The sequence below is a fragment of the Vipera berus genome (genome assembly GCF_964194415.1).
Source record: "Vipera berus genome assembly, chromosome: W".
Taxonomy (NCBI): domain Eukaryota; kingdom Metazoa; phylum Chordata; class Lepidosauria; order Squamata; family Viperidae; genus Vipera; species Vipera berus.
Window position 1 is genome coordinate 40,609,117 of NC_138210.1, and position 27,216 is coordinate 40,636,332.

At 47.9% G+C, this 27,216-nt stretch overlaps 1 protein-coding gene across 1 annotated transcript in view; it reads left to right on the plus strand.

Moving 5' to 3' along the window:
- Positions 1 to 527: 527 nt before the first annotated feature.
- The window catches only part of LOC308676261 (histone-lysine N-methyltransferase EZH2-like), a gene marked incomplete at its 5' end in the record, with an annotated part of 237,128 nt that continues 210,439 nt past the window's right edge, over positions 528 to 27,216 (plus strand). Inside the window, 4 exon segments of the mRNA XM_081342075.1 lie at positions 528 to 644; positions 2,790 to 2,801; positions 2,805 to 2,918; positions 10,076 to 10,192. Coding sequence (XP_081198201.1) covers positions 528 to 644; positions 2,790 to 2,801; positions 2,805 to 2,918; positions 10,076 to 10,192 — 360 coding nt within the window.

Below are 27,216 nucleotides of genomic sequence, written 5' to 3' on the forward strand. Positions count from 1 at the left end.
ATAATCCAGCCCGGCCTTTACAATAGCATTGAAATCTCCAATCATACATATGCTTTCAATCTTTCCTGTGCTGCCAAAACTATGCCTCCCTTCTTCACCGTCCCTACAGGATAGCTCTGATCTGTCTGAAACTCAGACAGATCCTCCAAACAGCTGAAAAGCGACAATCCTTCGGTAGCTTCCAAAGGATGTCATCCCGCCACGTCAAAAAAAAACAAACAAAAAAAAACAAAAAAAAAACCAGCTATCACAAGTTGTCTGCTACTAATATGGTTTCCTGAATCCAGTATCATTAGAATGGAGTAACTGTTTTTGGGGTGAATATGAACAATATTGTACGTATGATTTGAACTTACAAGGAGGAAAAGAGTGCTGGCAACTGTAGACATGTCCATATCACCTAATTTACACAGACATTTCTTATTTATATAAACATTTACATAATCAGTGGCATACATATACATCAGCCACTGAAAGCTTATTGTGTTTGATTTTACATCCACATTTTATTCTTTTCAGGGATAACTATGGGTCAGACTGGAAAGAAATCTGAGAAAGGACCAATTTGTTGGAGGAAGCGTGTAAAATCAGAATATATGAGGTTTAGACAGCTTAAGAGGTTCAGACGGGCAGATGAAGTAAAGGTAAGTACTTTCTAATTCCAATTATAGAAAATTAAAAGTTATTTCTATTTGTTGCTACTTTTGCTGCCGGCGTCAACCTCCCTCCGTCCAGTGCACTCCCACAGAGTGGGCCTCCTCAGGGTGCCTCCGATCAGAGAATGTTGATTGGTGGCCCCCAGGGGGAGGGCGTTCTCTGTGGGTGCGCCAGACCTATGGAACCGCTTGCCGGTTGAGCTCCGGATGGCCCCCGACCTTCGCTCCTTCCGACGCGATCTAAAAACCTATCTATTTGAACAATCTGGCCTGGTCTCATGGGTTTGGGGTTTGGATTTGGTTTTAACATAGTTTTAATTATTGTATTATATTGGGCATAATTATTTAATCTTTTTTAACTTTTGTATTTATATTTCGATATTTATTGCCCTGTACACTGCCCTGAGTCCTTCGGGAGAAGGGCGGTATAAAAATTTAATAAATAAAATAAATAAATAAATATTGCCTATTGATTGATATATGCTGATTCTGAAGGTAAGTCACAATGACAGCATTCAGTAATGAGATAAGTTTGTCTTAGCAGTTGCTCCTGGTTGGGCTATTTAGCTGTTTTCCATTTGATATTTTTGTCTCTTTTAGAAAACCTCCCATATTGCTACTAGAAAGATAATGCACATATATCCAAAGTGCCTAATTTTAATCTTTCTGAACATAACAGTTGGGGCTTTTATAGCAGAATGGCTATAATCCAAAATACCCAATAATGTGTTTTTCAACTTTAGGTAGAGATGGTCATGTCACATTGCAAACTCCTATTGACACTCTCTTTAGTTTCTGAATTAGCTAGCCGTGTGTGAGATGGCTGTTGTTGGAGAAAACATAAGCTTACATGGTTTTTTGAGTGTGTGGAATTAGTACAGTTCTTGGGATCCGATTTCAAGCAGTATTACTTGTAAGCATGGAGTGAGCTAAAAACACAGTGTCTTGCCAAATATAGTTATGCAAAAATTCAGTTTGGGCATTCAGTTTGAAGGCAAGTCAGTTAAATCTCCCAATAGAATTGACTTTCAAACTCATGTAAAATGGATTGCTTCTAAGTCTATTCAGGGATTCAGTTTGATGACAGAAATTGAATTAATTATCAAATCACATGTGATTTACACAGGTTTATCTGCAGAATATAATAATCATACAATAGTTTAAAATACATTCTGAAAAATATAATTAAAGCAGTTGCCTGAAAAAAACTACAGATCAGGAAGCATAGTAGAATGATTTACCTTTTAAAATTGTTGATTTAACCCAATCCTATGGGAATAATGTTTTTCACTGATAAAAATTTTGCATCAGCTCAATTTTCTTCATGTATAGTGTGCAGGATTTAAAGTACTTCTGCATGTACACAGTAACTTTAAAGACCTTTCCTCTGAACAGATGCTTTTTTCCACTCCCAACTATTTGTACCTAAAACTGAGGGGGGTCTGAGATTGGCAACATAGACTAAGAAAGTTGCTGGCTTATAAGATTTCATTTTACTTCATTTCAGTCCCACCATAATTAACATGGATTCCCACCAGTTTATATTCATACATTATAATCTTATGATAAACACAAGGGTTGTGCAAAATATTTACCTCCACACCCTTCAGTCATATTGCAATTCTCTGATTTTGGTCCATATAGCATTGGCATTCTAGTATATGGTTATGTATAGCGGATCTTTTGATTAAATGCATATAATAGTATAATTTACAGACTGGTTGATCTCTTGTTTTGTCTGAAGCAGCTAATTTACATGTTTAACTAGCCATTTTTGAGATATTTAAATGTTACATATTAATAACTCTTAAATGTTTTGATGAACAAGAGAAACTACAAAATGAAGAGTATATTCTCTGCCACACTCAGGATCACTACGGGAGAAGGTATAGTTACCCATCCTCCAGCAGTCTTTAATAAGATTGCTATTTTCTACTTCAAACAGAAAAAATAATGATCTTGCAACGGATGGCTAGGAGGGGGGCAGTTAATATCAGTGTCTCTGAAACCTACAGTGGATATGCTTCTGTTGAAAATACTAATCTTTGATAGTGACCTGGGATTATTTTAGAAATCCAGATAATTCAAGAAATATCTGTGGGTATAGTCTCTCTTTCTAACTTTTATTTACAGAGCATGTTTAATTAAAATCGTCAGAAGATACAAGAAAGAACAGAAATCTTAAATCAAGCATGGAAACAACGCCGGATACAACCTGTACACATCGTGACTTTTGTGAGCTCATTGCGTGGGACCAGGGAGGTTGGTTAAACTGTTGTAGAAATCCAGTTACAAAGTTGTCAACATGTCTTTGTTTTATTGGAAGAAAATTGGTTTGCCTTTTTTTTGCAAAATGATAATATACAGTATGATCTCTATATGATCTGTCCATGGCAAGAGGCTGATATTAACATTCCCCCAACCATGGATCATGTCACCACTGCTCCAAGAAAGAAAACAAATCCAGCATTAACACATTTCTTTTCAGCTGACCTCTTTGTTTGTACTACTGCTATCTATTTCTTAGCTAGAAAAATATTAGGTTTCACATAAAACTGGTAAAGACAAAGCTTCAACTTTAACTTTTTTCCTTTGACATATAGAATTGACCTCTGGGTTCCGGTTTGACGTTGCAGCATAACGGATGCAGGAAGACAGGGATCCATCTTCCGCATTCGATTTTGCCCTGCTGGGGACCGTAAAAAAGGACTAAAGTCACCCCAGAGAGGTGATGAAGAAGGAGGGGACCCTTGTTGATCACGGGAGGGCGGCGGCCCTTCCGTTTGATCCAAGGAAGCCTTCCAAACCGGCAGGGGAAAGACTGGCTACATACATGTGGCCAGTCAGAAGCTGCTGACAACCGAAGAAAATAAGCACTAAGAAGCAACTTTCGAGCAATGTGGATGGAACTGGGTGAGACCCTATCCACTCTATATGACTTTAAGACTTTTTCCTGGAAAAAATCGCCCAAAGCAAAAAATCCTCCCCAAGGAGAGAGGGAAGGGGAATTTCTGCCCCATTCCCTCAGGAATATAAAAGCAGCGAATTAATTCCTTGGGGGGAAACAGAGAAAACTACAAGATTAATTTGGAATCATTACATATATATATATATATATATATATATATATATATATATATATATATATATATATATATATATATATATATATATATATATATATAGCTTTGAAATTTGGAGACTAAAAGTGCTTTTGAGATATATTTTTTAAAAAAAGACTTGAAAAGCTTGTAATATAAGTTTGGATTTAAAAAGCTGGAAGATGGCATCAATGACATCTAGTGGCAAACCACAGCACTACAATTTATTATGTCTAAAGGAAACTTGGCTTGAAGCCCAGACTCAGCTAAGACTTTTGTTGTCCTTGGAAACATTCACTTTTCAAGACTGCAGCTGGGAAAAGGAAAAAAAACCTCTTGGGCTGCTTATCTGTGTGGCAGAGACGATAAACTATTTTGAAACTGGCCTGCCTGGACTACGAATATAAATACAAACTGACTTTTAGAGCTGTGTCATGGAGCTATTTATCTGTAGAAGAAACATGCATTATGAATTGAGATAATGGAATACTTTGGATTATAAACCTTTGACTGATGAACAACTTTTAATTGCTTTTTTTCTCTGGACAGAAAAGACATGTTTTTCTTTGGACAGAAAAACTTGAATTTTGCTTATACAGTATTTGCTTAGGAGAGGCTTAAGGATGGACTGGTAGGCTGGCTGGATAACTTGGAGCTCAAATGACAATTTTTTTTAAATTTTAATTTAATTTAATAATTTGATTTCTATACCGCCCTTCTCCCGAAGGACTCAGGGCGGTGAACAGGGCAATACACAATAAAAATATTATACAAAAATTAAAAAGCCATTAAACATTATGCCCTTAAAATTAATACATATTACAATTAAAACTATTTATAAAAACCCAACCCCATCCCGTCAGACCAGGCCAGCTTGTTCGAAAAAGAAAGTTTTGAGATCGCGCCGGAAGGAGCGAAGGTCGGGGGCCGTCCGGAGCTCAACCGGTAAGCTGTTCCAAAGGTCTGGCGCGCCCACAGAGAACGCTTTCCCCCTGGGGGTCACCAATCGGCATTCTTTGATCGGCGGCACCCTGAGGAGGCCCTCTCTGTGGGAGCGCACTGGACGGAGGGAAGTTGACGCCGGCCGCAGGTGTTGCCGTAGGTAATCCGGACCCATGCCATGAAGGGCTTTGTAAGTCATCACTAACACCTTGAACCTCACCCGGAGAGCAACCGGTAGCCAATGCAGCTCGCGGAGCAAAGGTGTAACATGGGAGTATCGGGAAACTCCCAAGACAACTCACGCAGCTGCATTCTGCACCAGCTGGAGTCTCCGGGTGGACCTCAAGGGCAGCCCCATGTAGAGAGCATTACAGTAGTCTAGACGAGAGGTCACGAGCACATGAGTGACTGTGCGCAAGGCATCCAGGTCTAGATAGGGCCGCAACTGGAGCACCAGGCGAACCTGGGCAAAGGCCCCCCTAGTCACAGCTCCAATATGCTCTTCCAAAGAGAGCTGTGAATCTAGAAGGACCCCCAAGGTGCGGGCCCTATCTACGGGGGGTAATAGCTCACCCCCCATGGCCAATGATGGGATAATCGGAATTTCCCGGGATGCCGGCACGAACAGCCACTCAGTCTTGTCAGGGTTGAGTCGAAGCCTGTTCCTCCCCATCCAGACCCGGACCGCCTCCAGGCAACGGGACATCACATTTATATCCCATTTATATCCTGCCCTTCTCCGAAAACTCAGGGCGGCTTACAATCTAAGAAGCACAAGGGCTTCCAGATGGCAAGGCGACGCCGGAGGCAGCCATTTCTTGGCTGTCAGCCTCGCAGCTCCGTAGAGCCACCGAAAACAGCGCCGATCAGCTGTTCGGCGGCTTGGAAGCCCCCACCTCAGGAGAAGAGGAGGGGGTGAGCGTCCAGGTAGGGGTAGAGCTCTCCGGGGCCGCCAGAACTTAGAGTTTTGGTGGCGGAAGGATTGAGCCCCCCCGAAGCCTGGGCATGCTCCGGACTGCGAGGCGTCTCTGCTCCGGGTTTTTTGGAGCAGAACAGGGTGTTCGCAACCATCCCTGGTAGCAAGGAAGAGCTTATGAAAACGAGGACGCAGGCAGAGCGATGCAGGAGATTTTGGTGAAGATGATGTTTTGATCTTTAACTCAATGGACTTTGCTGAATCTGCATGTGAAAGTGAGTAGTTAACAATAGAGGGTGAAAATGGCGACTATATCTTCTAAAGTTCCTGCCCTGAGGCAGCAGTCTTCGGCGAAAACTTTATTGTCCTCTGCATCTGAATCTGTATCAGCTTTTACAGTAAAAGATCTGCAGAGTTTGCTCCAAGAAACTATGGAAAAGCAAATGCAACAATTTGTTGAGATAATGGAGAAAAAGTTGGAGGAGAAGTTTACAGAGAAATTAGCAGAAATGAGAGCAGACATCACATCTGCAACGTTAAATATGGCTAAAAGCATTGAGATTTTGGATGAAAAAGTGGAAGATCTTGTTCAAAATGATACTAGAATGGAAGCCAAAATGACAGAAACTGAAAATATGATAGCGAAAATGGATTATGATTTGATTTTGACACAGTATTTTCAGATGGAGCTTGCTTTGAGAATCAGAGGCCTAAAAGAAAATCCTAAGGAAAATTTGACGAAAATGGTTTCTGAGGTTTTGGAAGGGGTGTTGGAGCGACCAGCAGATGAAATAATGGAAGATATAGATAAAATCTTCCGTGTTAATTCGTGGATTGCAAGACAAAGGAAATTACCCAGAGATGTGGTGGTTTATTTCACAAAGAGAAAGATTAGAAATGAAGTTATCCAGGCCTCCTATAATATTGATTTTGTAATGGATGAGCAAAAAGTTTTGATTTTAAAAGAGATTCCTGCAAGAATTTTAAGAAAAAGGAAGGAATTTGCTTTTTTGACACAAGAATTGAGACGACGTGATATTAAGTTTAGATGGCAAATACCAGAGGGTATGGTGGTGACTTATGAAGGTACGAGGCATTGTCTTACCACGGTGGTTCAGGCACGTGACTTTTACAGTAATGTTTTAAAAGCAGTCCCCATATCGTCTTTGGAGTCTACAAAGAAAAAAGGTGACAGAGAGCCTCAACGTTCCAGAGAGAATCCACAAGATGTTGAAGGGTTAACGCAGACAGATGTGAAAGTTACAGGAGTGGGTCAAATTTCATCACCACGGGAGAAGGCCAGAAATTGGAAGAGGTGTGCTGCTTCTGGAAGAATGAAGCAAACCTGAGGATTTAGTTGCATAATTGCAAGAGATAATAATGTAATAAGGATGCTAGAAGGATTAAGTATGTGGGGATTCATTTTTCACCCTTATAAAATAATTATATAATATTTTGTGTTGCTTTAGTTTGAAGATGATTATGAAAATTTAATTGGGAAGATTTGTAGTACTGTTTATTGATATTCTGTAGGTTATGCTTTGTTATTTGGATGGAAAGTTTTAAGCCTGGAAGGTAGTGTATGGTATTTTAAGTTGTATAATATATTAGGAGAAGGAAAGGTTGTATTAATTTGGTTTTAGTATGTTAAAGTCTAGTTGGATAGAAGAATAGTTTTATAAAACTGATATAAATTGTTTTATGTGTGATTGAAATTAATTTGTAATACTTTTATGGGCAATATTGGAGTAGGTAATAGAATATAAGAATATAAGAATGATGTGATTATATAAAAAAAATTAAGTTTGGAAGTAATCTATGGTATTTTAATTTGTATAATATATTAGGATAATATGAATTTAAGGTATTATTTTGCATTTGAATAATCATTGATATGATATATATATGTATGTTTGGAATTTACCTATATGAGTTAAAGTTTGATAGTTTGAATAGCTTAGGATTGTTTGCGTAAGTTAGATTATGATTGTTTGTTTGTATTTTTATACCCTGTGTTTTGGTATTAGATTGGAAAGTATTATTTTGTATTTGTATAATTATTGATATGAGATATATATATATATATATATATATATATATATATATATATATATATATATATATATATATATATATATATATATATATATATATATATATATATATATATATATATATATATATATATATATATATATATATATATATATATATATATATATATATATATATATATATATATATATATATATATATATATATATATATATATATATATATATATATATATATATATATATATATATATGTTTGGAGTTTTCTTATATGAGTTAAAGTTCGGTAGTTTAAATAGTTTAGGATTGTTTGCGTAAGTTAGATTATGATTGTATTTTTATACCCTGTATTTTGCTCTGGGAAGCCGGGGGGGGAGGGGAAAGGGAGGGAGGGGTTGGGGAGGGTTGGGGAGGGGGAGGAGGGTTGGGGGGAGGGGGTTGGGAGGGTTTTTTTTTCTTTTTTTGGTTTGCTAAAGATAAAATGTATTGTAAAACTTTTTAATAAAAAAAACAATCTAAGAAGCACAAATCAATGTGCTTAGCAATAGCCTTCATTCTATGTATATGCCTATTATTAGGGCTTTGCCCCCCCCCCCAAGCGGCATTTTTACAAAGTCAGCTTATTGCCCCCAACAATCTGGGTCCTCATTTTACCTACCTCGGAAGGATGGAAGGCTGAGTCAACCTTGAGCCTGGTGGGACTCGAACCTGCACTAATTGTAGGCAGCTGGTGTTACTTAAGGAGGCATTAGCCCACTGCTCCACCAAGGCTCATTGACTGAAACTTTTTAAATCCCTAAATAGATTGGACTATAGAGACCACATACAAAAAGAAAATGGATGTTCTATGTTGTTAGCTGCGAAGTCATGTCTGACCCATCGCGACCCAATGGACAACGTTCCTCCAGGCCTTCCTCTCCTCTACCATCTTCTGGAGTCCATTTAAGCTCACGCCTACTGCTTCAGTGACTCCATCCAGCCACCTCATTCTTTGTCGTCCCCTTCTTCTATTGCCCTCAATCTTTCCCAGCATTAGGCTCTTCTCCAGTGAGTCCTTCCTTCTCATTAGGTGGCCAAAGTATTTGAGTTTTAGCTTCAGGATCTGGCCTTCTAAAGAGCAGTCAAGGTTGATCTCCTCTAGGACTGACCTGATTGATCGCCTTGCAGTCCAAGGGACTCGCAGGAGTCTTCTCCAGCACCACAGTTCAAAGGCCTCAATTGTTTGGTGCTCAGCCTTTTTTATGGTCCAGCTTTCACTGCCATACATTGCAACTGGGAAGACCATAGCCTTGACTATACACACTTTTGTTGACAGGGTGATGTCTCTGCTTTTTAGTGTGCTGTCTAGATTTGCCGTGGCTTTCCTCCCCAGGAGCAAGCGTCTTTTAATTTCTTGGCTACAGTCCCCATCTGCAGTGATCTTGGAGCCCAGGAAAATAAAATCTGTCACTACCTCCATTTCTTCTCCATCTATTTGCCAGGAATTGAGAGGGCCGGATGCCATGATCTTGGTTTTCTTAATGTTAAGTTTCAACCCAAGTTTTGCACTCTCCTTCTTCACCCGCAACAAGAGGCTCTTTAGTTCTTCTTCACTTTCTGCCATTAGAGTGGTATCATCTGCATATCTTAGGTTGTTGATATTTCTTCCGGCAATCTTAATTCCAACTTTTGATTCATCTAGCCCTGCCTATCTCATGATGTGCTCTGCATAAAAGTTAAATAGGCAGGGCGACAGTATACAGCCTTGCCGGACTCCTTTCCCAATTTTGAACCAATCAGTGGTTCCGTGTCCAGTTCTCACTGTTGCTTCTTGGCCCACATATAGGTTTCTAAAGAGACAAATAAGATGGTCTGGTACTCCCATCTCTTTAAGAACTTGCCACAGTTTGTTATGATCCACACAATCAAAGGCTTTGGCATAGACAATGAAGCAGAAGTAGATGTTTTTCTGGAACTCTCTAGCTTTCTCCATGATCCAGCGTATGTTGGCAATTTGATCTCTAGTTCCTCTGCCTCTTCGAAATCTTGCCTGTACATCTGCTAGTTCTCGGTCCACATACTGCTGGATTCTAGCTTGTAGGATTTTAAGCATAACTTTACTAGCATGAGAAATGAGTGCAATGGTGCGATAGTTTGAACATTCTTTGGCACTGCCTTTCTTTGGAATTGGAATGTAAACTGATCTTTTCCAATCCTGTGGCCACTGTTGAGTTTTCCAAATTTGCTGGCAAATTGAGTGTAGCACTTTTACTGCATCGTCTTTTAAGATTTTGAATAGCTCAGTTGGAATACTGTCACCTCCACTAGCTTTGTTGTTGCTCAGCTTTTGTAAGGCCCACTTCACTTCACATTCTAGGATGTCTGGCTCGAGGTCAGTGACCACCTCATTGTGATTATCAGGGACACTCTTCTGTCAGCAGTGACTTAGACTTTCCAGAACAAGTTATTCCTCTCAAAACTCTGAATGCTGTTGCCTCAGTACCCATAATGTATTCTTGGTCACCCCTTCAGCAAAATTTTATGGTAAGTGACTGTGACCCTAAAACTTTTGTAATTAAAATCACCAAATCAATACATTTTGTAGAATACAGCTGCTGAATTATATGAAATATGAATGTCAGATTTTCAGTATGTTGTAAATTCAACTTTTGTCAGCCTTCCCAGGTAAACCAGATAGGAAGCATGACTACATGAACTAATTGTACTTTATTGTACTGCTACATGAAACTTTCTGTACCTTGTCTCAAAGGCTGTTAAACACTCATGTCCTTCTTTCATTCTGATTATGTTATAAGCACTTCTCAAGTCTACTTTTGTAAAGATGCATACCTTTTGTAGCCTGTCATGGCCCTGTCAGATCCCAGTTCGGAGGAGGAGGAGAAGTTGGAACTGGAGCCATCCAACGGGGATGGAATGTTTGGAGAGTCTAGGGCCGTGGTGGCAAACCTATCAATCAATCAATTTCAACTTCTCACAGGGAAAAAAATAATCTCGCAAAGTTGGAATTGATTGATTGAACTTTTTAGTCCCATCCAGTCTGCTGTTACCACCACAGCCACGCCCACCCAATGGGCCACGCCCATCCAATGGGCCACACCCAGCCAGTGGGCCACACCCACCCAGCACCCAACAATACATAAGTGGGTTTTGGGTTGCAGTTTGGGCACTCAGTCTCTAAAAGGTTCGCCATCACTGGTCTAGGGTCTGAGGACGATGCTGTCCCCAGGCCCTTCAGGCATTGGGAGAGGTGGTCGACTGGATGGGGAACAGCTGCCTCCCCCACTTGATCTGAGGGCACGGAGAATGGAGCGGAGGCAAGCTCAAAGGAGGTCTACAAGGCTGCTGGCGAGGAGACCGCCCCGTCCCTCCTCGCAAGGAACACTTGGCTTGAGTTGATTTAAGCAGAGGCCAGGGGAGGGTGCCTTTGTTGGGAACAATTGTTTTGCTTTGGCATGCACTTCCCCAGCCTTGGGAAAAACCTGCTTTGAATCCTGTTTCTTCCTTGTGGACTCTGGACCTCACCTTGTGGATCTTGAATCTTGTGTATGACTTACAGACCTTGTCTTGTGGACTTGCACCTTGTGTTTGGACTTCCTCTCTGCCGTTGTGAATTGGCTTTGCTGATTATTGGCTTTTGTTTGTGGTACTGTGTTGCACTGACTATGGGTGGCTGCCTTCAGGAAATTTTGGGGTGGAGATTTACTGGCCATTATAGGGCCATTTGTTGGTGAATTAGCAGAGCAATAAAGGACTCTATGCAAGCCTGCCTCAGCCTAGGCAACCTGAGTCATAACATAGCCAGTTTAGGAAATCTGAGATAAGCAGGAGTGGATAATGGTCTTTCACTTTGTTCAGGTCTTTGTAGTCATGAATTGTATACATTTGGGCTTCCTCCTTCCCCTTCAGATTGGCTACTGTTCCTCCTCCTTTTGGGGGGGCAACAAAGAATGTGGATGCCAATACTGGTGAATTGGAAGAGTGGATGAATTCCTTTTTGATGTTGACATGCAGATATTCTTTGAGGATGGCTAACTCATGAGTGGACATTGGATATTGGGTTCCTGGCTTCAAATTGATTGTGCAATCACATGCTTGGGGGGTGGGGGGTGGGACTAGGGCGACTGCCCCTTCCTCCCCAAACATATCTGCGAAGTCTGCAATTTCTTCAGGAAGCACGGATTCTCCCTTTTCCTGCAATGGGAAGGGGTGTCAGCTTTCACTGCTAGTACGTAATGTTGGCACCTAGGGGAGAGAAATGAGAGTGTCTCTTGCTTCTAACTTATAAATGGGTCGTGCAGCTAAAGCCACTCTTCCCAAGTTTATGGGTGCTTGCCAGGAAGCAGTTACATAAAGTGGTATGAGCTCTGTGTGTGATCTTTGATTGTCAGTTGCAAAGAAACTGTGTAGTGTAGGACTGGTCCTGCCTTTAGTGGCTGTCCATTGATAGTTTCAGCAGTCATTGGGCAATCTAGGGCTTGTGTAGTTAACTTTAGTTCTTGTACTGTTTCTACTTCTAGAATACTTTATTTGGCCAAGTGTGGTTAGACACAAAAATCTCTGGTACAGAAACACTCAGTGTACTTGCAAAACAACAGATAAAAATAATAATATATAAGAAACAAACCAACTAATGTACAGCACAGCTGCAGTTAAAACGTATTGATTTATTTAGCACATGGCATTGGTACATGAAAGCCAGGAGTCTATAATGTTATTACAGAGTAGATGTTTGGCTGCCTAAGATTGCTAGTTCATTCAGTTCACGCTAGTGTGCTGTCCAAGGTGCACCACAGAGGGTGAACTAGCTAAACACACAAAGCAGCTAATGGTGTTCTGTGGGAGTATCAGTGTCATTCGGGGCTTTTCTTCCTCCGGTTTTCACCTTGCATTTGGCCCGGTCTGGAACCAGTGGTATCTATTTATCAATTGCATTTGCATGCTTTTGAACTGCTAGGTTGGCAGAAGCTGAGACGAGTGATGGGAGCTCACTCTGTCACACAGTGCTAAGGCTTGAACTGCTAGAACAGAGGGCCTTTTGGGCACCAGGGACCGGTTCCATGGAGAAAAGTTTTTCTGCAGACCGGAGAGTGTGTGGGTTTGTGTGCTGCCTGCATCCCACGGATGGGGCTTTTGCTTGTTTGTGCAGACCGGTTGCTGGCATGCCGTGGCCCGGTACCAATCCATGGACCAGGGGTTGGGAACCCCTGTGCTAGAATGCAGAGAGCTGACATTCTCTGGCAAATACAGCATCTTTAAGCCACTGAGTCACCGCGCCTCCTGCAGTTATAACTGAATGCCTGGGTTACAAAATCAACAAACAAGAAAAAAAGCCAAACAGTGCACCACCCAAATGGAAGATTGGGCTGGAAATTAAGATCAACAAGCTGAGATCAGATGCAAGCAAGCTAGAACAGATGAAAGAAGCTGAGGAACAAGAAGACCAAAGAATACATGATCAAGAAATCACCAGAAACAAGGAAGATTAAGGAAACACTGGAAATAATAAAGCAGCAAATAACAACTATAGCTAAGATCAGCAGATTGGAAGTTTGAATTGCAAATTATAGGCAGAATCTCCAATTTCAATCCAATAAGAAAGATTTCTACCAATTTATCAATGGAGAGACTGCAGTGAATCAGTCAACACCTGACAAGGAAGAAACAGTGTAATTCTGAGCACAGATATGGATGGGATAACTCAAAGTAATACAAGAATGTAGCTTGTCATAGATCCTGTTTTTAAAGTTCTCATTTAAATTTGTTTTCCCTGCAATGTTCAAAAAACATGATTAAGATGATTAATTAGAAAAGAAGATTTATATTAATGTGGTTGTTACTTGTAGAAATACTAGAAAAATGTCTATATTCAATTGTTATCTACTAAAATTACTAAGAAATATACTAATTTAAGGTTGATAAAAGAGAATACTATTGGAAGAAGAGAAAATCAAGGAAAGCTATTATGTAGAGTATGGAATTATAGAAATTGTTATTGTTTGTAACTATAAACCCAAACAACACTCTTATTTACCAAATATTAATGATTATGTTAAAAAAATTATAAAATATATATGAAAAAAAGAACGCAGCTTGGTTGAAGAAGGTGGATAAGAATAAAAAAGATGTAAGTACTTGTAATCACAGAAGAAATGGTGGAGAAAATGGCAAGGAAGATCAAGAATTGGTTAGCACCAGTGGAAGATGAATTGCATGGGTTTTGGTTGAAATATCTGGCTAGTCTAAACCCACTTTTTGCCAAGCAGTTTGACAGCATACTGCAAGGAGGTGAAATTGAAGAGTGGCTAACATCTGGTGAAATCTACCTAATAATGAAAAATAGAGCAAAAGGGGAAGCACCAGGCAACTACAGGCAAACTACTTCCTTACCAACAACTTTCAGATTGGTGTGGTAGCTGATGCAGTCCAACAACATCTACTTGAAAATAAGGTCTTTCCACGGGACCAGAAAGGAAACTGCCCAAACAGCAGAGGAAGAAAAGATCAACTCCTAATTGACAAGATGATTCTGGAAAACTGCAAGAGAAGGAAGACCAACTTGAAATTGAATGTATCACATAGATTGATTACAGGAAGGCATGTGACTCTCTGCCACATGATTGAATAATCAATTGCCTAGAAATAACAGGAGTCAGTAGACACATCAGAAGCTTTGTACAAATATTGATGGAACAATGGAAGACACATTTGCTGGTCAATGTTGATAGAATGGCAGAAGTTAATACTGTCACGACGTCCTCTGCCAGGTAACAAAAGCACTCCAAAAGGAACGGGTGACCAGGTTTATTTCTTCAACAAATCAAACCGCGGTAAAGTCAGCGTTGAGGCATCTAGCCTCAACGCTCTTTTATCATGTTACCACACCCTAACCCCACCCCTTCAAAGCAAACCGGCATCCGCCCGCCTCCCCATAAAGACCCCACCCATCACCGTGCATAGCCACCACCCACCGTGTGCACTGCTGCAGTCTGTCAAGCCCCCTCCCAGGTATGTTCAGTCCTTCCGCTCCCTCGCGCGCCCCAGTCCGTGCTGGCGTTGCAGACGTTAAGCTCCCCCCGAGTCCAGTAACGAAGGGCGGCAAAACAGGCACAGCCACACACCCCTCCACAACTTGCTGGGGCGTGTCCAACTGTTCGCTGGGTGCAGCCCGTTGCCGCCCGGGCGCCATCCGCAGTCCAGGGTCCAACCGCCGAGTAGCACATGTTAGTGCCGGACCGGTGGGCGCCTGGCGCCGTCCCCGTTGACGAGGCGAGCGCGCGCCCACCGGCTGTTCAGGATCAGGCGCGCCAAACAGCTGAGCGCCGGCCAGCTGCTCGGCGGGACTGCGGCAGCGCGCCCCGCGACGCCCGGGCGAAGCCACGCCCTCCGAAGAAGCGTCCGGGACTCGGGGAAGGCGCTGCCCGGGCGCGCCAATCAGCTGGGGACCGGCCAGCTGCTCGGCGGGGCTGCGGCGGCTTGCTTCGGCAGAATACGAGGCCACGCCCTCCAGGGCTCGAGGGGGTTGCTGCTCGGGCGCGCCGATCAGCTGGGGACCGGCCAGCTGCTCGGCGGGGCTGCGGCTGCGGCGGCACGGGCATTGTCGAGGCCCGAGCGGACGGGAGGCCGGCGGGGCTTGACAGTCGGCTCCCCCTACCATCTGCCCTCCTGCAAAAAAAAAATGATAAGATAGACCTCCACGAAGACGAGCCGCTGAGTCCCCAGTGCTACCCCCCGGTTTGGAGGGATGTGTACGGTGAAACGCCGTGACCAGACGATCTGCTTGAACATCCCCTTTCCTCACCCATGAAGCCTCGGCCAATGGATACCCTTTCCACATCACGAGATACTGTACCTGCCCCCTCCGTACCCGGGAATCTAAGATTGCCTGTATTTCGTACCGGTCCCCGTGCACAGGCCCTGGAGCGTTCTCACCCGCCTTCTCTGTTATTCTCCTAGCGGGCTTTAGTAGGCTACTATGGAAGACCGGATGGATTTTCCCTAGGAACTTTGGTAACCGTAAACGGACGGTCACGGGGTTGATCACTTGAATCACTTGGAAAGGGCCAAGAAACTTGGGGCCTAGCTTCCTGCTTGGTACCCGTAAGTGCAAATATTTAGTTGACAGATACACCCACTCCCCGACCTTGGGAGTGTCGAAGGGCTCCCTTTTCCTGTCTGCCTGCTCCTTCACCCGTGCCTGGGCTTTCACCATCGCTTCCCTAGCGGTTTTCCAGGCGGCCCCTAATTGGTGCATCCACTCCCCAGGCCCGGTGGGTGTCGCCGATCCCTGTCCACACTCCGGGACAGGGACGAAATCATACCCCGCCACCACCTGGAATGGTGTCAAACCCGTGCTGCTATGCACGGCGTTATTGTGGGCGACTTCAGCAAATACCAGGAGGTCTGCCCAGTCTGTTTGCTGATACGACACATAACTCCTGAGGAATCTTTCCACCGTGGCGTTGGCCCTTTCAGCGGCCCCGTTAGTGCTTGGGTGGTAACCGGAGCTGAGGCCTTGGGTAGAGCCGATGTGTCGTAGAAACTCCCGCCAAAACCGTGCTGTAAACTGGACCCCGCGGTCCGAAATAATCCGTCGAGGGACCCCGTGCAGCCGAAAGATATTGGTCAGAAACAGTCGTGCCAGCCGTTTGGCGGACGGCAGCCCCTTGCAGGGGACGAAGTGCACCTGTCTGGAAAAAAGGTCGATGACTGTCCAGATTACCGTGTAACCCCTGCTTTCGGGCAATCCGACGATGAAGTCCATGGCAATGTCTTGCCATGGTCGCACAGGGTCCGAAACTGTCTGTAGCAGACCTAACGGCTTCCCGACACGGGGTTTTACTGTGGCGCATACGTGACAGGCTCGGACGTGGTGTTCCACGTCCGCCTTCATGCACGGCCACCAAAATTGACGGCGTGCTAAGTGTAAAGTTTTCAGGAAGCCGAAGTGACCGGCTTGCCTGGCATCGTGACATCGGCGCAAAATGGTGGGACGTAGTGCCTGAGGCACATACAGCTTATCCCCGTGCCAGGCCAAGCCGTCGCGCATAGTTAGAAGACCGGGATGCTCCTTCAGCCAGGTGTCTGTAGCCAAGGCCTCGTCCATGGCACGGGACAAATCGTCCCCCACGCTGCAGATTGCCTGGGTCGCACTCGGGGATGCACTAGGCGGGATGAGCTCTTGTACAACCGCTTCTCGTTTGGTGTCGTATTGCGGCAGCCGTGAGAGTGCGTCAGCAAGAAAGTTCCGCCCCCCCGGTACGTACTTCAGGACGAAATTAAAGCGCCGGAAAAAGAGAGCCCATCTGACATGCTTGGGCGCCAGTTTCCTCGGGGACTGCAGGACCTCCAAGTTCTTGTGATCTGTCCAGACCTCGAAGGGATGGACAGCCCCCTCCAGAAGATGTCGCCACGTTTCCAAGGCCACGCACACGGCAAACGCCTCCTTCTCCCAAATTGCCCACGAGCGTTCCGTCGACGACAGTTTTTTGGAGGAGTAGGCACATGGTTGCAGCACGCCCTCCGTGTTCCGTTGCAACAGCACAGCCCCTACCGCGACATCGCTGGCGTCGACTTGGACCACATACGGACGGTCGGGATCGGGATGTACCAACACCGGCTCCTTAGCAAACAGGGCCTTCAACGTCTCGAACGCCCGTTGACACGTGGTGGTCCACGCCAGCTTCAACCCCGGACGTGGTTTCTCCCCGGATTGCCGCGTCCGCAACAGGTCCGTCAGCGGCAGGGCTGTTGCTGCAAAACCTGGGATAAACTGGCGGTAAAAGTTCGCGAACCCCAAAAAACTCTGCAGCTGTCGCCGCGTCCGTGGCGCCTGCCATTGCAGGACGGCTTCCACTTTGCGAGGGTCCATTTCTATGCCGCTCGCAGACACTCGATATCCCAGATAATCCAGCCTCGTCTTGTGGAACTCGCATTTGGTGAGCTTCACATAAAGGCGGGCAGCCAGCAGCTTCCGTAGCACCTGGCGCACGAGGCCGATATGCTCCTCCATAGTCTTAGTATATATCAAAATGTCATCCAGGTACACTAACACCCCGCGGTACAGGTGCTTGTGAAGCACCTGGTTTATCATCTGCATAAAGACGGCTGGGGCCCCCTGGAGTCCAAACGGCATGACTCGGAACTGGAAACTGCCCAACGGACAGTTAAACGCCGTTTTCCACTCATCCCCAGCTCTGATCCGCACCCGGTAATACGCCTCCCGTAAATCAAGCTTCGTGAAGATGCGTCCCGTCGACAAGTGTGCCAGAAGATCTTTCATGAGTGGCAGCGGATACAGATGTTCGACGCAGACCGCGTTGACGCCTCGGAAGTCGACACACATGCGAAGCGTGCCGTCCTTCTTCTCCCGGAACAGTATTGGCGCTGCTATCTTGGATCGGGCAGGCTGGATGAACCCCCTCGCGAGATTTTTGTCGATATAACGACGTAGCTCCTGCATCTCGCGAGGCGTCAAAGCGTACATGCGCGGTTTTGGCAGCTTTACGCCCGGCTCGAGCTCGATGGCGCAGTCCGTCGCTCGGTGAGGAGGCAGAGTGTCACACTCTTTCTCGTCGAAAACCTCTGCTAGGTCGGCGTACACCTGTGGGAAGCAGGCTTCCGCCACCCCCTCTGCCCCTTGAACCCGCTCACCACCTTGCTGCTCAGTAGGACCCACATATGCGTGTGGTGGTGGTTGTGGCCCTGTCCCCAACCGTAGGTGCCGGCAGCCCTCCCCCCACCAGATCGTGGGCCCCCACTTGTCGAGCCATGTCAACCCCAGAATCACTGTCTCCGTCATCGAAGGAACGACAAGGAATCGTAAGGTCTCCCAGTGGGTCCCTATCTCCAATCGAATAGGTCTCGTCACCCGGGTGACTGGAGCCCCCCCCAAAAGGGATCCGTCCACCTGCTGGAAACGAAGGGGAGTTGGCAGGCGGCGCACCTCCACTCCCAGCCGGGCAACCACCGCTTGGCTGATGAGGCACCGGGTGCTGCCTGTGTCGACCAGTGCTGGGCAAGCCTCCCTATGTCCCGTTCGCAGGTTGATGAGTACGACCGGAACTGTGAAAGGCACCACTGGGTCACTCACCATAGGGTCCTCCTCCTCCTCCAGGCTCTCGTAGGGCTCTGGGTCGTTGGCCTCGGGTGGTTCCGCGCCGATTGCTGATGTGGTCATCAGGGACGCCAGCTGGTGAGCAGCTCTTGTTCGCTCCACCGACTTTCGTGCTGTGGGGCCCTTTCCGACGGGGGTTGCTGCGGCGGCACGAGGTGCCGGCAAGGGGCAAGTGGCCACTCGGTGTCCCGGCTGATCGCACCGGAAGCATCTTATAGCAGGTCTTGGAAGCGGCACAGGTGGGTTTGCCGTCGGGGCCACTGCCTTCCGATCCTCCTCCTTTGGCCTCTCAGAGGTCCTACGGGTCCCGACCACCCCCTCCGACTTACCCCTGCATTCGCGCAGCCGGACGTCGAGCTCTACAGTGACCCGGTACCACTCCAGCAGTCGCTCGGGCACTCCACGCACCACGCACGCCCTCCGCAGCGCGCCGTCCAACCCCGACTGGAAGTGGTGTACCAGCAAGCGTTCTGGCCAAGAGCGGAGCTTTCGAGCCACCCGGCGAAATTCAGCGACATACTCTGCTGCGGGCCTGCCTTGTTGTCGCAGCCCCACCACCTCCGCCTCAGCCCTGTGGGTACGGGCCACATCCTCAAACTGCGTCCACAGCGACTCCAGGAACAACCCGACGTCAGCCAGTTCCCGAGCGTGCTCGCCATACAGGTCAGCCGCCCAAGCTGCGGCCTCCGCCTGCAGGCTTGCTGTGATGGCCACCACCATGGCCCATTGGGAGGTATAGGCTGCTCCGTACTGATCCAGGTGGTGAATGGTGTGGCTCAGGAACATGGCGAGCCGGTCTGGGTGGCCGTCGTACGTAACTGGCAGTGGTGGAGGGCCCCAGAAAACCCCCGGGCCCCAGGGGCCCCCCTGGGCCCTGGGCCCCCTTGTACCTGGTGCTTGGTGCCGCCCGCTCCATGGCCGGGCGGTCGCCCCGGCCGTTGTTGCCCACCTGGTGGCCTCTGCCTGGTCTGACGCCTCGGGGTGTTGTCGTTCGGCCTGAACAGCTCCCAACTCCGTCAGCCGTGATGGCGGGCCCCGAAACCTTGGGCCTGCCGGGCAGAAACTGGGCTGGCCCGATTGGCCGGGTGTCAACCTCTGTAGCGACCATCGCCGCATCTCCGGAGCCGGACCCGCAGGCGACCAAGGTGCAGTGTCCTGATACCCAAACTCCCCAAAACGGTCCCGCAACACATCCATTGTGTAGGCCCCTGGGGCCGTAGAGTAGCTCCATTCCTCGCCTTCCTCCTCCGTCAGCCGCCGCTCCCTCCAAGCCGGCACTGTGGCCCGTGAACGGCCCTCACCGCGGACTTGGTCCAAACGCTCCAAGGGAGGGCTCTGCCACCCCCCCCCCGCTCTGAGCCAGAGACCCTTCCTCCCAGCTATCACCAGCTTCAGCTGAGGCCATAACCCCCTTGGTCTTCGGCCGCACTGCTGGCCCCTCTGGCACGCCAGGATCAGGTGGAGTTGCAACTGCAGCCCCAATAGCCCCTTCCTCCTCGGCTGCCAATCAAGCCCCGATGGATCCTCTGCCATGCCCAAAGCGTGATTAACAGCAGTAGGTATCCTGGAACAACGCTGACTTACTGTCACGACGTCCTCTGCCAGGTAACAAAAGCACTCCAAAAGGAACGGGTGACCAGGTTTATTTCTTCAACAAATCAAACCGCGGTAAAGTCAGCGTTGAGGCATCTAGCCTCAACGCTCTTTTATCATGTTACCACACCCTAACCCCACCCCTTCAAAGCAAACCGGCATCCGCCCGCCTCCCCATAAAGACCCCACCCATCACCGTGCATAGCCACCACCCACCGTGTGCACTGCTGCAGTCTGTCAAGCCCCCTCCCAGGTATGTTCAGTCCTTCCGCTCCCTCGCGCGCCCCAGTCCGTGCTGGCGTTGCAGACGTTAAGCTCCCCCCGAGTCCAGTAACGAAGGGCGGCAAAACAGGCACAGCGACACACCCCTCCACAACTTGCTGGGGCGTGTCCAACTGTTCGCTGGGTGCAGCCCGTTGCCGCCCGGGCGCCATCCGCAGTCCAGGGTCCAACCGCCGAGTAGCACACGTTAGTGCCGGACCGGTGGGCGCCCGGCGCCGTCCCCGGTGACGAGGCGAGCGCGCGCCCGCCGGCTGTTCAGGATCGGGCGCGCCAAACAGCTGAGCGCCGGCCAGCTGCTCGGCGGGACTGCGGCAGCGCGCCCCGCGATGCCCGGGCGAAGCCACGCCCTCCGAAGAAGCGTCCGGGACTCGGGGAAGGCGCTGCCCGGGCGCGCCGATCAGCAGGGGACCGGCCAGCTGCTCAGTGGGGCTGCGGCGGCTTGCTTCGGCAGAATACGAGGCCACGCCCTCCAGGGCTCGAGGGGGTTGCTGCTCGGGCGCGCCGATCAGCTGGGGACCGGCCAGCTGCTCGGCGGGGCTGCGGCTGCGGCGGCACGGGCATTGTCGAGGCCCGAGCGGACGGGAGGCCGGCGGGGCTTGACAAATACCAAGAGAGGAATCTTCTAAGGCAGGCATGTCAAACTGCCGGCCCGCGGGCCAGATGCATCATACTAAAACTGCATCCACCCCATTGCCAGCAATGGGGAAAAAGTCGCAATACATTGCGTGACGTCACATGACATCACGAGTTTGACACGCCTGTTCTAAGGAGAATCACTGTCACCACTACTGTTTGTCATTACACTGATTCCTTCATCAACAATGCTGAAAAATTCAGGCCATGGCTATCCAACACCTAAAATACAGTGAGGGGAAAAATTGTTTGATCGCCTGCTGATTTTGTACGTTTGCCCACTGACAAAGAAATGATCAGTCTATAATTTTAATGGTAGGTTTATTTTAACAGTGAGACACAGAATAAGAACAAAAAAATCCAGAAAAAAGGATTTCAAAAAAGTTATAAATTGATTCGCATTTTAATGAGTGAAAGAAGTATTTGATCCCCTATCAATCAGCAAGATTTCTGGTTCCCAGGTCTTTTATACAGGTAACAAGCTGAGATTAGGAGCACTCTCTTAAAGGGAGTTCTAATCTCGGCTTGTTATCTGTATAAAAGACACCTGTCCACAGAAGCAATCAACCAATCAGATTCCAAACTCTCCACCATGTCTAAGACCAAAGAGCTGTCCAAGGATGTCAAGGACAAGATTGTAGACCTACACAAGGCTGGAATGGGCTACAAGACTATCGCCAAGCAGCTTGGTGAGAAGGTGACAACAGTTGGTGCAATTATTTGCAAATGGAAAAACACAAAATAACTGTCAAATCTCCCTCGGTCTGGGCTCCATGCAAGATCTCACCTCGTGGAGTTTCAATGATCATGAGAATGATGAGGAATTGGATCAGAACTACACGGGAGGATCTTGTCAATGATCTCAAGGCAGCTGGGACCATAATCACCAAGAAAACAATTGGTAACACACTACGCCGTGAAGGACTGAAATCCTGCAGCGCCCGCAAGGTCCCCCTGCTCAAGAAAGCACATGTACAGGCCCGTCTAAAGTTTGCCAATGAACATCTGCATGATTCAGAGTGGAACTGGGTGAAAGTGTTGTAGTCAGATGAGACCAAAATAGAGCTCTTCGGCATCAACTCAACTTGGCATGTTTGGAGGAGGAGGAATGCTGCTTATGAACCCAAGAACACCATCCCCACCGTCAAATCCTGGGTGAGAACCTCCTTCCCTCAGCCAGGGCATTGAAAATGGGTCGTGGATGGGTATTTCAGCATGGAAATGACCCAAATCACATGGCCAAGGCAACAAAGGAGTGGCTCAAGAAGAAGCACATTAAGGTCCTGATGTGGCCTAGCCAGTCTCCAGACCTTAATCCCATAGAAAATCTACAGTATGGAGGGAGCTGAAGGTTCGAGCTGCCCAATGTCAGCCTCGAAGCCTTAATGACTTGGAGAGGATCTGCAAAGAGGAGTGGGACAAAATCCCTCCTGAGATGTTTGCAAACCTGGTGGCCAACTACAAGAAACACCTCTGATTGCCAACAAGGGTTTTTCCACCAGGTACTAAGTCATGTTTTGCGAAGGGGTCAAATACTTCCTTCACTCATTAAAATGCAAATCAGTTTATAACTTTTTTGAAATGTTTTTCTGGATTTTTTTGTTGTTATTCTGTCTCTCACAGTTAAAATAAACTTACCATTAAAATTATAGACTGATCATTTTTTTGTCAGTGGGCAATTGTAGAAAATCAGCAGGGGATCAAATAATTTTTTCCCTGACTGTATCTGCTAGGCAACGGGTCGGCAACCCGCGCCTCCGGAGCCGCATGCGGCTCTTTGAGCCATCTCCTGCGGCTCCCAGTCGCCGGGTGCGCGCGCACCACTCCGAACGGGAGGAGGTGCCCGCGCACCACTCCAAAGGTTTGGAGAGCTGCGCGCGCACCTCTCTCGCACCTCCGCCCAAACACCTGTTTGGAAACTGCTGTTCAGGCGGAGCTGCGCGCGCACCTCTCCAAAGGTTTGGAGAGGTGCGCGCGCAGTTCCGCCCGAACACCCGTGTCGAGACCTGCTGGTGTTCGGGCGGCAGTTTGGAGGTCCCGGGGGTGGCTCCGGCGACGCCCAGGCTGAAGGCGGCGCCGCAACCCAGCGCCTGTCACCACGGAGATCCGTTGCCGCTGGCGTGCAGGTGCGTCCACCGGCAACAGCAGGTCTCCAAACCGCTGTTCGGGCAGCGCTGCGCGCGCACCTCTCCAAAGGGAGAGGTGCGCGCACAGTTCCGCCCGAACACCCGTGTCGAGACCTGCTGGTGTTCGGGCGGAGGTCGGGCGGCAGTTTGGAGGTCCCGGGGGTGGCTCCGGCGACGCCCGGGCTGAAGGCAGCGCCGCAACCCAGCGCCCGTCACCACAGAGACCCGTTGCCGCTGGCGTGCAGGTGCGTCCACATAAAAAAAAGTGGAACCGTGCGTGGGAAAAATAGTGAAAACTGAGGGAACCAAGTTACCCTATGGAAATATAATCAAGAGTCTGGATGAAGATGTTCACTATAAATACCTGGGCATCCTTCAAGATGACAACATCAAGCACACTGAAGTCAAGAATATGGTTAGAAATGAATACATCAAGAGATTGAAGAAGATCTTAAATTCAAAACTCAGTGGAGGAAATACCACCAAGGCAATTAACACCTGACCAAATCCTGTCATTAGGTAGACAGGTGGAATAGCGCCTAATGACAGTGCAGTCCTTACAAAAAGACCAGTCTACCAGAACTACTGAAACTGCCGTTGCTAAGCACTGCAGTCAAGTGATGTTTCACTTAACAACCACTTCACTTAGCAATGGAAGTTGTCCCAGTTAGGGCTATTAAGTGAGGACTAACTGTAATTAATACCTAATTCATTTTATACTAATGTGGAAATGCAATTTTTGCAAAAAGAATCTGAATGATTTACTGGAAAGATTTCAGTAGGAAACTATAGGCATATAGAATAATATAGAATAATACAGAATAACAGAGTTGGAAGGGACCTTGGAGGTCTTCTAGTAGTCTAACCCCCTGCTTAGGCAGGAAACCCTACACCATTTCAGACAAATGGTTGTCCAATCTCTTCTTAAAAACATCCAGTGTTGGAGCATTCACAGCTTCTGGAGGCAGGTTGTTCCACTGGTTAATTGTTCTAACTGTCAGGAAGTTTCTCCTTAGTTCTAGGTTGCTTCTCTCCTTGATTAGTTTCCATCCATTGCTTCTTGTCCTGCCCTCAGGTGCTTTATGAGAATAGCTTGACTCCCTCTTTGTGGCAACCCCTGAGATATTGGAACACTGCTATCATGTCACCCCTAGTCCTTCTTTTCATTAAACTAGACATACCCAATTCCAGCAACCTGTTGTGATTCAGGGTCAGCCTGTGGGTTCGGCAGTTGGGTTGGATGACTCAGAGGAGGAGGAGGGGGGGTGTTGAAGAGCTTGATGAGAGTCCTCAGCCAGGCCCCTCTCATTTGGTCACGACGCAGACCCAGCTGTGTGAGCCTGACAGTGTGGATGAAGATGACCCACAGCTGGCCCTGTTCAAGGACGCCCGACGCAGGAGGCAGTCAATCAGGAGTAAACAGAGGAAGGCAATGGGGCTCCTCGGAAGGAGGCAGAGAGAAGCCACGCCCTGAACTGTATTTAAGGGGGAATGCGTGGGAGGGCTGGTTTGCTGAAGGCAACCACTTGTAAAGCTCCTGTTTCTTGGTTTGTGTCTTGTTCTATTTTTTTTTGTGTCCATAAATTTGGCAGGCGCAATTCCAGCCTCTTGCCTTCTTGTAAAAGGGGTTGTCCCTGCCTTTTCTGCAGGGCCGGTAGCAGGCTGGTACAGAACAGTTTGCCTTCAGCCTCCCACCCCTTACTAATATTATGGAGCAGCTACGTGCTGAGAATGCCCAGCTCACCCAGCAACTCACTTTGCTGGCAGCTCAGGTGGCTCAACTGCAAGCTCAGGTCCATGCTGCACCCCCACCATCACCCCCACCCAGGAGAAAATGCCAAGTTGCACTGCCGGATAAATTTACAGGCACTCCAGAACTGTTTCCTGCTTTCCTGGGACAATGCCAGCTCTTTATCAGCGTGAGAGCAGCTGATTTCCCCACTGACCGGGATAAGGTGGGGTTTGTGTTAAGCCTTCTTTCGGGTGATGCAGCTCGTTGGGGCACGCCTCTGCTGGCTCAACCTAGCCCATTGTTGGACAACTTTGTGGGGTTTTGTGATCATATGCGTCTGATGTATGAGGACCCTATTAAGACGCAGACTGCTACTCGATGCCTGAAAGCTCTGAGGCAGGGACAACGCCCCCTACAGGGCTATATCAGCGATTTTTGGCTGCTTAGCCAGGATTCCGCCTGGAATGAGGCTGCGCTTGTGGATGCCTTCCAGGATGGATTGTCGGAGGAGATGTTGGATGAGCTGGCCCGTGTGGATATTCCCTCAGACCTGAATGGGCTGATCCATCTCTGCCTGCGGATCGATGCTCGGTTGCAGCAGCGAAGGAGTCACCGTGCCACCCCACAGACCCCTGCCGCCCCTGTTGTGCGTGAGACCCCAGTTCAAAGGGAGGAGCCAATGGAGCTGGGTGCCGCCAGGTCTCGTCTATCGGTGACTGAAATGAACAGACGACGATCGGGGGGGGTTGTGTTTTTACTGTGGGGACCCTGCGCATTTGGCTGCTTTTTGCCCAAAGAAGCGACAGCGGGCATCAGTGACCGAGTCTGCCCCGAGAAAGTCCCCTACTTTTCTGTCGGGAAAAGCCCTGAGCCCGATCTAGATGGTGTGATAGATCGGGCGTCCCACAACAACACTGAGCGACGTCTTTCCGATGCTGCCTGTGGACCTCCACGGCATCTGATATTGGAGGCACGTCTGATCCTTCCTGGCAAGCCAGAGGGGATTCCAGTCCATGCCTTAATTGACTCTGGGGCCACCACAAATTTTATGGACTCAGCATTTGTGGCCAAATGGGCTGTTCCCCAGTGCCCGGTGGATCTGCCCATGTTAGTGGAGACTATCGATGGTCGAGTGCTCCTGTCTGGGCCAATTACGGCCGCCACGCAACCATTATGTATGGCCATCAGTTCCCATGTGGAGGCCATCCAGTTCTATATCACCTCAGATCTGCACTTCCCCGTGGTCTTGGGACTGGCGTGGCTCCGGGCGCATGACCCACAGATCTATTGGTCACAGAACTTGGTCACCTTCCCAAGGTTGCAGTGCGTGGACCACTCCCGCCATATCTGTGCAGGCCAGGTGGAGGGTTCCCCAGGGGTTTCCTTGCCTCCCGAACTGTCCAACTTTGCTGATGTGTTCAGCGAGACAGAGGCGGATCAATTACCCCCGCACAGGCCCTATGACTGCCCCATTGATTTAGTCCCTGATGCGCCTCTCCCAGTGGGGCGTTTGTACTCCATGTCGGACCCCGAGTTGGCTGCATTGCAGGACTTTCTGGAGAAGAATTTGGCTCGCGGTTTCATCCGGCCCTCATCCTCGCCAGTGTCTGCACCCGTGCTCTTCGTCAAAAAGAAGTCGGGCGAATTGCGGCTTTGCTGCGATTATAGGAAACTCAACGCCATCACGGTGCGCAATCGTTACTCGCTGCCCTTCATCCCCGAACTCTTGGACTGACTCCTGGAGGCTAAGAACTTCACGAAACTGGACCTGCGTGGAGCTTACAACCTCGTCAGGGTTCGGCCGGGTGATGAGTGGAAGACGGCGTTTGGTACTCGCTATGGACATTTTGAGTACACGGTGATGCCGTTTGGCCTGACCAACGCCCCCGCTGTGTTTCAGCATTTCATGAATGACATTTTCCGGGATTTGTTGGATCAGTTTGTCGTGATCTACTTGGACGACATCCTGATCTACTCCCCGTCGCATGAGGTGCACCATCAGCATCTCCATCAGGTCCTGCAGCGACTCCGAGAACATCGGCTGTTTGCCAAGTTGGAGAAGTGCCAG